Source organism: Montipora foliosa, chromosome 1 (genome assembly GCF_036669935.1).
Source record: "Montipora foliosa isolate CH-2021 chromosome 1, ASM3666993v2, whole genome shotgun sequence".
NCBI classification, from domain to species: domain Eukaryota; kingdom Metazoa; phylum Cnidaria; class Anthozoa; order Scleractinia; family Acroporidae; genus Montipora; species Montipora foliosa.
This window is the reverse complement of record NC_090869.1, coordinates 12,306,521-12,316,520: the sequence shown is the minus strand read 5'-3', so window position 1 is coordinate 12,316,520 and position 10,000 is coordinate 12,306,521. Positions and strand designations below refer to the sequence as shown.

At 41.8% G+C, this 10,000-nt stretch overlaps 1 protein-coding gene across 3 annotated transcripts in view; it reads right to left on the bottom strand.

Annotated features, from left to right (window-relative positions):
* The window catches only part of LOC137983921 (ankyrin repeat domain-containing protein 11-like), a 51,188-nt gene that overhangs the window by 3,349 nt on the left and 37,839 nt on the right, over positions 1–10,000 (bottom strand). For all 3 annotated transcript variants that reach the window (XM_068831187.1, XM_068831261.1, XM_068831112.1), the window contains 5 exons: positions 8,244–9,022; positions 4,700–4,811; positions 3,121–3,478; positions 1,429–1,543; positions 1–394 (listed from right to left, as the gene is read on the bottom strand). The exon at positions 1–394 is cut by the window's left edge and continues 3,349 nt beyond it. In XM_068831187.1, the coding sequence (XP_068687288.1) occupies positions 1–394; positions 1,429–1,543; positions 3,121–3,478; positions 4,700–4,811; positions 8,244–8,971 (1,707 nt within the window). In that variant the 5' untranslated portion in view covers positions 8,972–9,022. The remainder of the gene's footprint in view (positions 395–1,428; positions 1,544–3,120; positions 3,479–4,699; positions 4,812–8,243; positions 9,023–10,000) is intronic.

Below are 10,000 nucleotides of genomic sequence, written 5' to 3'. Positions count from 1 at the left end.
CTTCTTAGTTGTCGACGAAGATTCAGCGTTCAAATGTGCGCGCTGGTGCCGTTTGCTGGTCAGCCATTTCTTAAAGGATTCTGGGTCAATGCTTTTCCCAAACTTACCCTTTTGCGCTGGCGCAGTACTTGGTCTATTTTTTTCTTGATCTCTTTTCATTTTTAACCAGTTCTCAAATGTCTGTGCAGGTTTCCGACAGCAGTATTCTTGCCCAGTATCAACTAATGAAATTTCCCTTTCTTGTTCTGGTGCGTTCTCACTGGTTGAACGGTCAAATGTTTTTCCTTTTTGTTCCTGAGGAGACGACGCAGCGTTAAGCCTCTCAGATTCGACTCGTGACTCAGCCATTAAGACATCCAGTTTGCGGATTCCATTTGTTCGTCTAGAAGCTAATCTGTATAAAAGATGGTAGATAAAAAAAACTTAATTAAAAGCAATTTGTGTAAAACGTTCTCGTTGCTTGTCTTTCGCACTCTGATGCGACTGTAGCCTGCAAGCAGGCTCTCCGAGGGACTGGGGCTGGGGGTAGACACCACCGCAGAGAGAGATCCTTCTCGCAGGCTAATGCGACTGCGACACAATGACATTCCCACGTCAATTTCAATAGGCGTCTCGAAGTGTCCCCTTACTCCACGTCATCCGTTGTGTCTGGGAATGCAGACTTCACGTCATTAAATGTCCCCGAAACTCTGTTTCTCAGGAAACGATCAAAAAGCTGCATTTCCCCTAACGTAAAAATAAGACTAACCTTGCTATCGTATTCTTGAAAATACGTTACAAAAGCTTTGTCTGAGGGGAATACGTGGAATATGCTTAGCTTTAGAGGGGGGGTGGCAATTTGTGTTGGATATCAAAATTGCTGTACACTGTTTAAATGACTTGGGTTTCTGGACAATAGTGTGAAGACAGAAGATGCACCACGGGTAGCGATTGTTTGTCTCCTGGAGACTCGTGGTTTATATAGAGTGTGAATACCAAGCAATCCTGTAGTTTTAACGTGTGGGAGGCAGTGCAGCCCAATAGTTAGGGGGCTTGCCGTGAGATCAGGAGATCCCTGGTTCAATTTCCTGGCTACACTTATAAATAGCCAACTCTTTTGCCTCCGGCCAGTTGGGATTCTTAAAGTTGTTCTGTTCAATAATACTCGGAGATGTTAGGTATTAGCTAATCTAAAACTCCGAGGGTAAATAATGATACTTTTTACTTTTATCTATGCCGGAGTTTATGCTCTAATGTCGTCGCTTTCAAAACGCGCAGACTGTACTCCCAGAAAATCGAGTCAGTACCATTTTTCATAAAACCTACCACCTTTGGCGCTGTTTCAGTCCTGGTAGCCACTTATGATCTTTACGAACTCGCCCACAAAAATCCTGCCTACAGAGCTGCACTAATTATTATCGGACAATCTGTAACCCTGACTACAATAACCTTTCTTGATATTGTTTCCCAATGTCCCCGGTAGAATCATTTTCGTCTCTAGCTTGTTGTTCCCTGTGCCAGTCACTGCGCTCCTTAAGACCTTTTCTCTGTTGTCTTGAAACCTCTTTATAAAGCAAAGCAAAAAGGAAACACATTTTAGACAAGAAGGTTTCTATGGCAGGTCATAGAAGACAGAGGGGAGGGAATAAAAGCGTCAAAGGACGCAGCATAAAGGCCGGGACACACTAGGCGACAAGTCGCAGTGACATGTCTCTGCGACAAGTTGCTCCATGTCTACTACTTGCAAACCAAGTCGCTGCGACACGACGCCCGTTCGGAGCACACGCAGTGATCTCGTATGAGGGGGAATGTGAACTAGTTTTCTAATCCAATATGGCTGACCATATGACGCTCTCTCATTGGTTCATTTATATTTGTCGCAGTGATTTGTTGCCGAAAGTGTACACACGATGCGACAACGCTGCTTTCGCTAATTTTGTCGCTGCGATAAGTCGCACGAATTCAAACTGGTTTGAATTCGTGCGACTGATCGCAGCGACAAAATTCTGCCGCAGCGACAATTATTTTCATGAAATTAACCGTGACACACAACGCGATTTGTTGCGGCGACTTGTCCCCGCGGCGTGTCGCAGCGACTTATCGCCTAGTGTGTCCCGGCCTTAAGCACCGATGCAGCACGATCAACAGAAAGACAGCAAAAGCCAGGAGCCTATGACTAGAAGCTTTCCTTTCCCAAACGGGCCCTATCAGTCAACCTTTGCGAGTATCTTTGTATTCTTAAAACTCCATGGGTTTTTCAGCTCCGCACTCCGACACTGTATAGAACATGATGTCCAATCAGAATAAAGGTATTGTCAAACAAAGATAATAATGACAATAATAACAATAATAATAATAATAATAACAATAATAATATAATAACAATAATAATAATAATAATAATAATAATACCAACTTTATTCGTTTAATTCAATGAAAGGGAAAGATAGCAGAGGTTATCCCTATCGAGGGTATCCGCCTGCAGCATGATGTAATTGACTAAGAGTCGATTTTGATGAGGGAGGAAAACCGGAGTACCCGGAGAAAAAGTCTCGGAGTCAGATTGAGATCGACTGAAACTCAGCCCACATACGACCCGAGGCCAGAGTTGAAACTGGGTCAGAGAGGTGGGAGGCGCGGTTGATAACCGCAAAACCACCCTGACTCCCCAAGAGCAAAAGAAGTGTATCCATATAGTACAAATTGATGTAAATGTGAGTTTCCTACTGAAGGGAATTGTTCTAAAAATGGAAAGATGTTCGCAAAGGTTGACTCAAAGATATACTGAGCGCATATGGCGGCTCCTAGTCATGAACTCCCGCAAAAGCCTAGTTCCCATCTCCAAAAAAAAAACGATATGGGGAAGAGGTCGGTTAACCCAATCTGATGCAAAAAGACTGCAGAGATTTCTCGCTCCAGACTGATAATTTAAGCCACAAAAAGTACTTCCATTTTAATGATCCGATCATTGACGATAATGAAGACGCTAATAGCCAATATCATCAGCATCATCACTCGTTATCTGACGTCATCATCATCGTCATCGTCGTTGTCCATTTTGATGATCAACTTTGATTATTTTTTATTCTCAAGGTTTTTTTCAAGTTTTCACTGCATGACCAAGCAATCTGAGATGATCACCGTTTGTTTCTGTAGATTTTGAGTTTGTCCTTTCCAGGCCTTCCTTTTCTGCTCCAATCAAAGTGGTACTTCCTTCCACAGCGTCCCCCTTACTACTTGGTACTTTCTGATTTGGCGCTTGTGCTTCTTCTTCTAACCTCCCTTTTTCAGCAGGTAATCGGTTCTCCTTGTCCGAAGGAAGATTCAAAGTTCCGTCGTTATAATCTCGGAGCTCCTTCCTGTACTTCTCAGCAATTTGCATCAATGTAAAGGGCTTCGGGGTAGAATCGGGTTGTTCATGGTTCGCCGAATTAGTTAATCGCCGCGGTTGTTTTTTGGCATCGTTTGTGGTAAAACGTGGGGCTGGAAAGTGGATTCTCTGTAATGAACACACAATCTTATACTGTAAAACTGCTACTTCGATCAAAACAATCAATTCATTTTTCTCTTTATATTTCGAAAGTGTGCCTATCACAAGATGGTTAAATTTGAAGCTCAAGTCTAAAAGGTTTTTATTTAACCGTCCAACACCACTAACTTAAAAATCTTGAGAGAGCTGTGGCCCGTTTCTCCAAAGTCCCGAAACTTTACGGGCCATTTTCGGGTGCCACAATTCCCTCTGTATCTCAAGAACAGAGGGGATTTAAGTCGTCAAACTTCACTGTCATTTTTCATTTTGTTACCTTGGAAAACATGTCGAAAGATGGGCTTTCCAAAACAACAGTGTCGGTGGCTAGTGGTGCACCACTAGCAACCTCCACTTCGGTATATAGTTGTTAATTATCACTCGGCTACAAACATTATTAAACACTGCGAAAGGTTGGTTTCCAAACTTCACGACAAAGCTAAACATTTTAAAATCAAAGCTTACGCCTTAATTATAAATATAGCTTAGGTCTAATTACTCTTCAGCATTGATATTCTATGGGAGACGTTTTTTCTTTTTTTTTTGGAGAGCAGTGTCTTGATCTTTAGTGGTGTGAAGCGGAAAGAAGCGTTTCCTATAGAGTAGCAACTCCGGGTTCAAATCCAATCCACGGATATTATTTTGTTTAGTAATAAAACACCTTCCTTTTATGTGGTTTGCAACGAAGCCGGCCAAAGATACAAGAAAAAATGCGGGGTAACCAAAAAAAAAAGAATCTAATCTTTCACCTTTAAAGTGTCTAATGACGTCAAAAGAAAATCAAGCAATGGGATTAATATTGAGAAACGCACGGTCCTAAAGCCAATAGGGAGCTTACGAAACGACGACGCCGACGGCAACGACGACGCTACAAAACAATAGGTTTAGTGAGCAAACACAATGACTCTGCACGCTCTGCACGTGCGTTTTACGTTTTGGTGCATTTCTTTGCAGTCATCTCCTAAATGACGACGTGAAATGACTAAATTCAAGGTTCTGTGGAGGACGTTAGCACAACCCACTCATACCAGTTTAATTCCTTGTCAGTTACTACACATTCTTAACGCGGAACGACATGAAATAGTTTCGTAGTGATATGAATAACACGGATTTGTATTTTTAAATGAAGTCTTCGTAGCCGTCGTCGTCCTCGTTTCGTAAGCTCCCTAATATGGACTGACGAAACGTTCATACCTCTGTTTTGTCCTGTTCATTACTATGGTTATTATTCAAGTCGGGTTGTTCTTTCGTTCCTCTGTCTGCAGATGGTAACTTGACGGCTGGAACGTAGTAGCCCTTATTAGGTCTGAAACCATACAAAAGTCTCCGGTTGTATTCGTGCCTCACTTTTACCAGTTATTTTCTTTATTCACTCTTTACTCGGAAACATTGAACTGCTTCGTAATTTCTTTAATTGCAGGAAATTTTGGTTTTATCAAATGTGTTGACAAAGGTCGAATTACCACAGTGACCGATTTGGAAAGCTGACGTTTCGAGCGTTAGCCCTACGTCATTCACTCTGACAAAGGGCTAACGCTCGAAAAGTCAGCTTTCCAAATCGTTCACGGAAGTAATTCGACCTTTATCAACACCTTTGATAAAACCAAAATTTCCTGTTTCACTCTCCCACCGACGCAGCACCACGGTTTTTTTAGAAACTGAAAATTTCTTTAATTGTAGTTGAGCATGGTCTCTTTTAAGAGTGACATTTGCATATTTTACTCTGTCTAACGCCAGACGAATTTACTCGTCAGTGGGAGCCCCTTCAGGGATGAATGGGTCCCCTTTATCTCTTTCAGTCCGGGGGGGGAAAGACATATAGATTTTACATTGTCCAACTTCAGACGATTCTAATTGTCAATAGGAGCCTCAACAGGGATGAAAGGTAAAAACTACAACTGTTTTGTTTACACTGAAGGACTGAATGGAGGTACTGAAATTTTTGCTATCAACTATTTTTGACCATTCATTTTGACAACTTGGCCGTTTAACAATTTTCTTCCTTCCATGTTAGGGACCGTTCATTTTTTATGAGAAAGGGGGGGCTGGTGGGATTTGGGGGGGGGCCACTAAAAAAAAATTGGCTTGAAAGGGGGGGGCCAGCCGAAAAAAAATGAAGGAAAAGGGGGGGTTGGACGAAAAAATTAAATTAAAAATAGAATAAGAGATTTTACAGATTGAGGAAAAAATTGACCTCTTTTATTTATAACCAATATACTAAAACATTTCCAGGGTATTCAAGAAAACTTCTCAACAGCTTTTTATATATTTTATAATAACAGTGAACGTACCATAATAACAGTCTTGAATAGTAACAACTTTCTTTTCATTCATAAAAAGCGCATATTAAACAAAGACCAATAATTTGAGTCCTGTAATTGGAACTGACCTCATTACCAAGGCTTTTTCTGAGAAATTTCTGAAGTTTTCTTGTGGAGTAAAGGTAGAACAAGTTTGTTCTTTTTGTTGTGAATGGACTGGACCACCTATAGGGAGATGCCCCAAACCATTTCCTGATCATGCCTGCCTTCCAAAGTACCACTACCTTCCTTATCAGCAGACCCCAAATGAGGGGCGTGATCCAGACGATTGGCAACCAAGAGTCCAGTTGAAAGGGGCGCATGCCAGTTTTGTTTGACCCAGAGAGCGTAGCTAGATTTGGAGACAAATTCATTGTGCAACCAAAGTTTGTGGTTGACTATCTCCAGCATCTTGAGGTCATGGAGTTCAAAAAAAAGAAGAGACTGGAGGAAAGGGCAAGGGAAAGTAGGGAGGCAAGAGAAAAGTCCTAATTTGGGCTAATTTGTGTGAAGATGCCACCAAGCTAAAAAAGCTCCGTGTGCCAGAATTGAACAAATACTTAAAACATCATGGGCTATTAAAACAGCATCAGAAGAGCAACAAGAAGGACAAAGTGAAGACAATTATGGGACACTTCTTGCGAATGAATACTCTCAGAACTGGACAAGCCGAAGTGGGAGGCAGGAATGAATCAGGTCAACTAAACAGCAGTGATGAAAGCAGTGAGGGAGAGGAAACTGATGATGACTACAAGAGTGATGCTCCTGACTCTGAAGACGACTCAAATGATGTCGTTCTTGCTTTTATCGCCTCAGATGAGGAATACGCAGACGAGCGGCCAGCTACAACACGCTCAGGACGAGTTGTAACAAGAAGAGCAGAAATTGACTTTTCATTCTTTTGAGTGATTTGTTAAAAGCAGCTTTCTAGCTTTCAGGTTTCTTTCAATAAATTATGTGAAATGTAACAAAACGAAATTTTAATGCTGCCGTAACTTTTAACACCATATGTATTTTTTCTTCAAGGGGGGGGGGGGGGGGGGGGTCCAAAAAATTAATCTGATGAGGGGGGGGGCAGGAGAAAAAAAAATCGGAAATTGGGGGGGGTCATACAATTTTCAAATTACACTCCTCCAAATTCCACCAGCCCCCCCTACCCCATAAAAAATGAACGGTCCCTTATAGCCTTGCGTTTTGTTCAGACTTGCGGAATTTTAGAAACATTATTCAAGCAATTAATTACTATACGAAACTTCTTGAATTTTTTTTTAAGGTGATTGGCTTTCTAAGAGCTACTACAACTGAAGAATGGAAAAATTGTTGAGATCCATTAGTACTATTTGTCCGAGTTTCTCAACTAACATCATCCACTCTCTCCTTACCGCATTACGTTTTTTGTCATCATCATCATCATCATCATATCCGTTTATTTACCCTCGGAATGAAAAGTAGTTTGGAGAGGCTAGTCTCTGAGAGCGTCTATCCTCCCAACCATGAAATACCACAGAAGAAATTTATTTATTTATTTATTTATTTATTTATTTATTTATATACATTATTTATACAGAAGTTCCAGTTCAGCATAGCTGGTTTCAATGAAGATCTGTATTTACCCTCCCAACCATGATACACAGACCACAGACCACAACACCGGGAACTACATGCCTTACTCTTTGCGACAAGTGTGCCGGTTTTTTTACGTCCCACAGGATTATGAACATTGAAGGGTTGTGAGACGGGACCTCCGGCTTATCGTCCTTATCCGAGAAGACTAGAGAGTCTAACCATTTGCAGATGTAATTACGAAAGCAGCACTTACTCCTCAGTTATTTAAAGAACCTGAGTGTTGGTCCGGCCGGAGTTGAACTCACGACCTCCCGCGTGATAGCCCGTGCTCAACCAACTGAGCCACCGGTGCGCGGTGGAGTCATAACAGACCACACTGAATGCCCTGCAAAAAGTGTGTGATTTATCGTTCCTACACGAGAAGACTATTTAAGCATTTGCGGATGTCATTGCAAAGTAAGCACTTTCCCTCACCTATTTTTTGATCCCGCGATCGCCCGCACATTTGTTCGACGCCCAACCAACCGAAACGCCTTTTACATACGCACAAAAATTGGCATGGCGCTCAAAAATCGTGGCACGGTACTAATATTTGGAGTGCCGCGCACGGCACCCCTACAATTTCTGACACGGGTGCCTAATATGTCTTTTGTTTATTCTGTTTACACGCGAAAAATGTATCGTGTCGTGCCCGAAAAACACAGGTAAAGTACCGAGATTTCGTAGTGCCGTAACAGATTTTTGTGCTAGTGAAAAGCGGGCTTGAACCAACCGATCGGCGGTGGCATACACACCCACATACAATTCACGATTTTTATTCCACGTGTAGAAAACTGAAATTGCTCCAGCTTGGTTTCAATGTAACGACTAACCTTCCTCCACCAGATCCTTCACCAGATCCAACGCTGCAGCTTGTAGACGGTCGCACAGATGTTGGTAAATTCAACTGATAAAGCCATAGTCGTCTTTCACAATAAACATGTCCGTTTTCGCTTGCTAAAGTTAGCGGTGTTTTGCCTTGTATGTCGATCTGATTAGGAACAGCGCCTTCGCTAAGCAATAGAGCTACACATCCTACAAATCCCTGATAAGCCGCTGCATGCAGAGCGCTTCGTGCAAATATGGTCTTACCGTTGATATTCGATGCTCCTCGATTAATGATCTCCAAAATCAGACCAAGGTAACCACGATGACAGGCAATAAACAAAGCGAACGTCGCGCGCTGAATAACCAATTTATTCCAAAGAGAAATGTCGTAATCCTGAAAATCGCCTTCGTCCAAAAACTGAACACCGTTTTCGAAAACATCATAGAGATCACCTTTCCAACATGCCTCAAACAGACCCATCCAACTCGATTCTATCTTGATCCTCACAATGCAGCCATTTTTTAGGTTGTACGATTTGAGTTTTTCTTTGTCTTCAAGTTGCACGTTCATGAAAAAGAAACAGAAAATATCTCCAGGAATGCCCGCTTTAAGTTCCACTCTTGATTTTAGCTCATAAACGAACATCTGTCCATACAATCCACGGACAGTGCAAACATCACCCGAAGGCAAAGCGACGAAGACTTGGAAATTTTCCTTGCTTTGATTTGACATCGTTTAGCTGCATCGTCAAGGTCAGTCGATAGCCATTCGCTTTTCCCAAACCTGACAAAGCAGACGACATAAAAAGCTATTAAAGTCAACCGTCGATTTCAACTGATTTATGTGAATATTTTAAGCGTAAGTTAACTCACCTGTTGTAAAGTTCTGACAGGTTGATAGGTACGGATTTGTTTAAATAGTGTTAATACTCTTTTGTTGGCTGAATCGTTTTCTTCAATCGATTACGTTTGGACCACTTTACAATGCAGTTAAACAAAAGGCCCATTAACGCTTAATATTAATGAAGAAAAGACCTGGTCGTGACTAGAAGCTTCGTAATTATGACCCTATAGCGTTACCTCTCATTAGCTGCAAGTTTTTCCGTTCCATTCACAACACGCAGTTTTCCTTTGTAAACGTTCTCTCCGTTTAGATATGTATGCTTCGTAACAAAATCTCATCTCATTTGTATTTAGTTTTTCCGTCACTCTTTTCGTTTCCAAACTGTAGTCTTACATCTGTTATTACAATACATTCTTAACTGATCTCTCCCCACAGAAACTTTTCAGGGCCAATGAATCAAAATCAATTAAACGACAGAACAGAGCAACTGTGAACAACAACTGTTAAGAATCCCAACTGGCCGGAGGCAAGCCAGTTGGCTATTTACAAGTGCAGCGGAGAAGTTGAACCAGGGACTACCGAACAAATTCAACCAGTGATTAGCACGGGTCTTTAAACCCGGGATCTCCGGATCTCAAGACAAGCGTCCTGACCACTGGGCCACACTGCCACACTGCCTTATTCATCCCTGTTTTCATTATCAACCTGCTTTTCAAAGAGAGTTTCATCCACGTTTCGTAAATGTAATTATGTAAGCAATGGATTACCAAAAGAGTACCCTGAAGTTTGTGTTTTTGGCTTTCCGTCCAACCCGCAGTAAAGGAAGAATCAATTTTCCCGAAAGATGCCGCATTTCTCTCCTCTGCATCGCTAGAACGCTTTCCTCCAACCGCGCTCAGGTGAAAGATAAGATCTTTC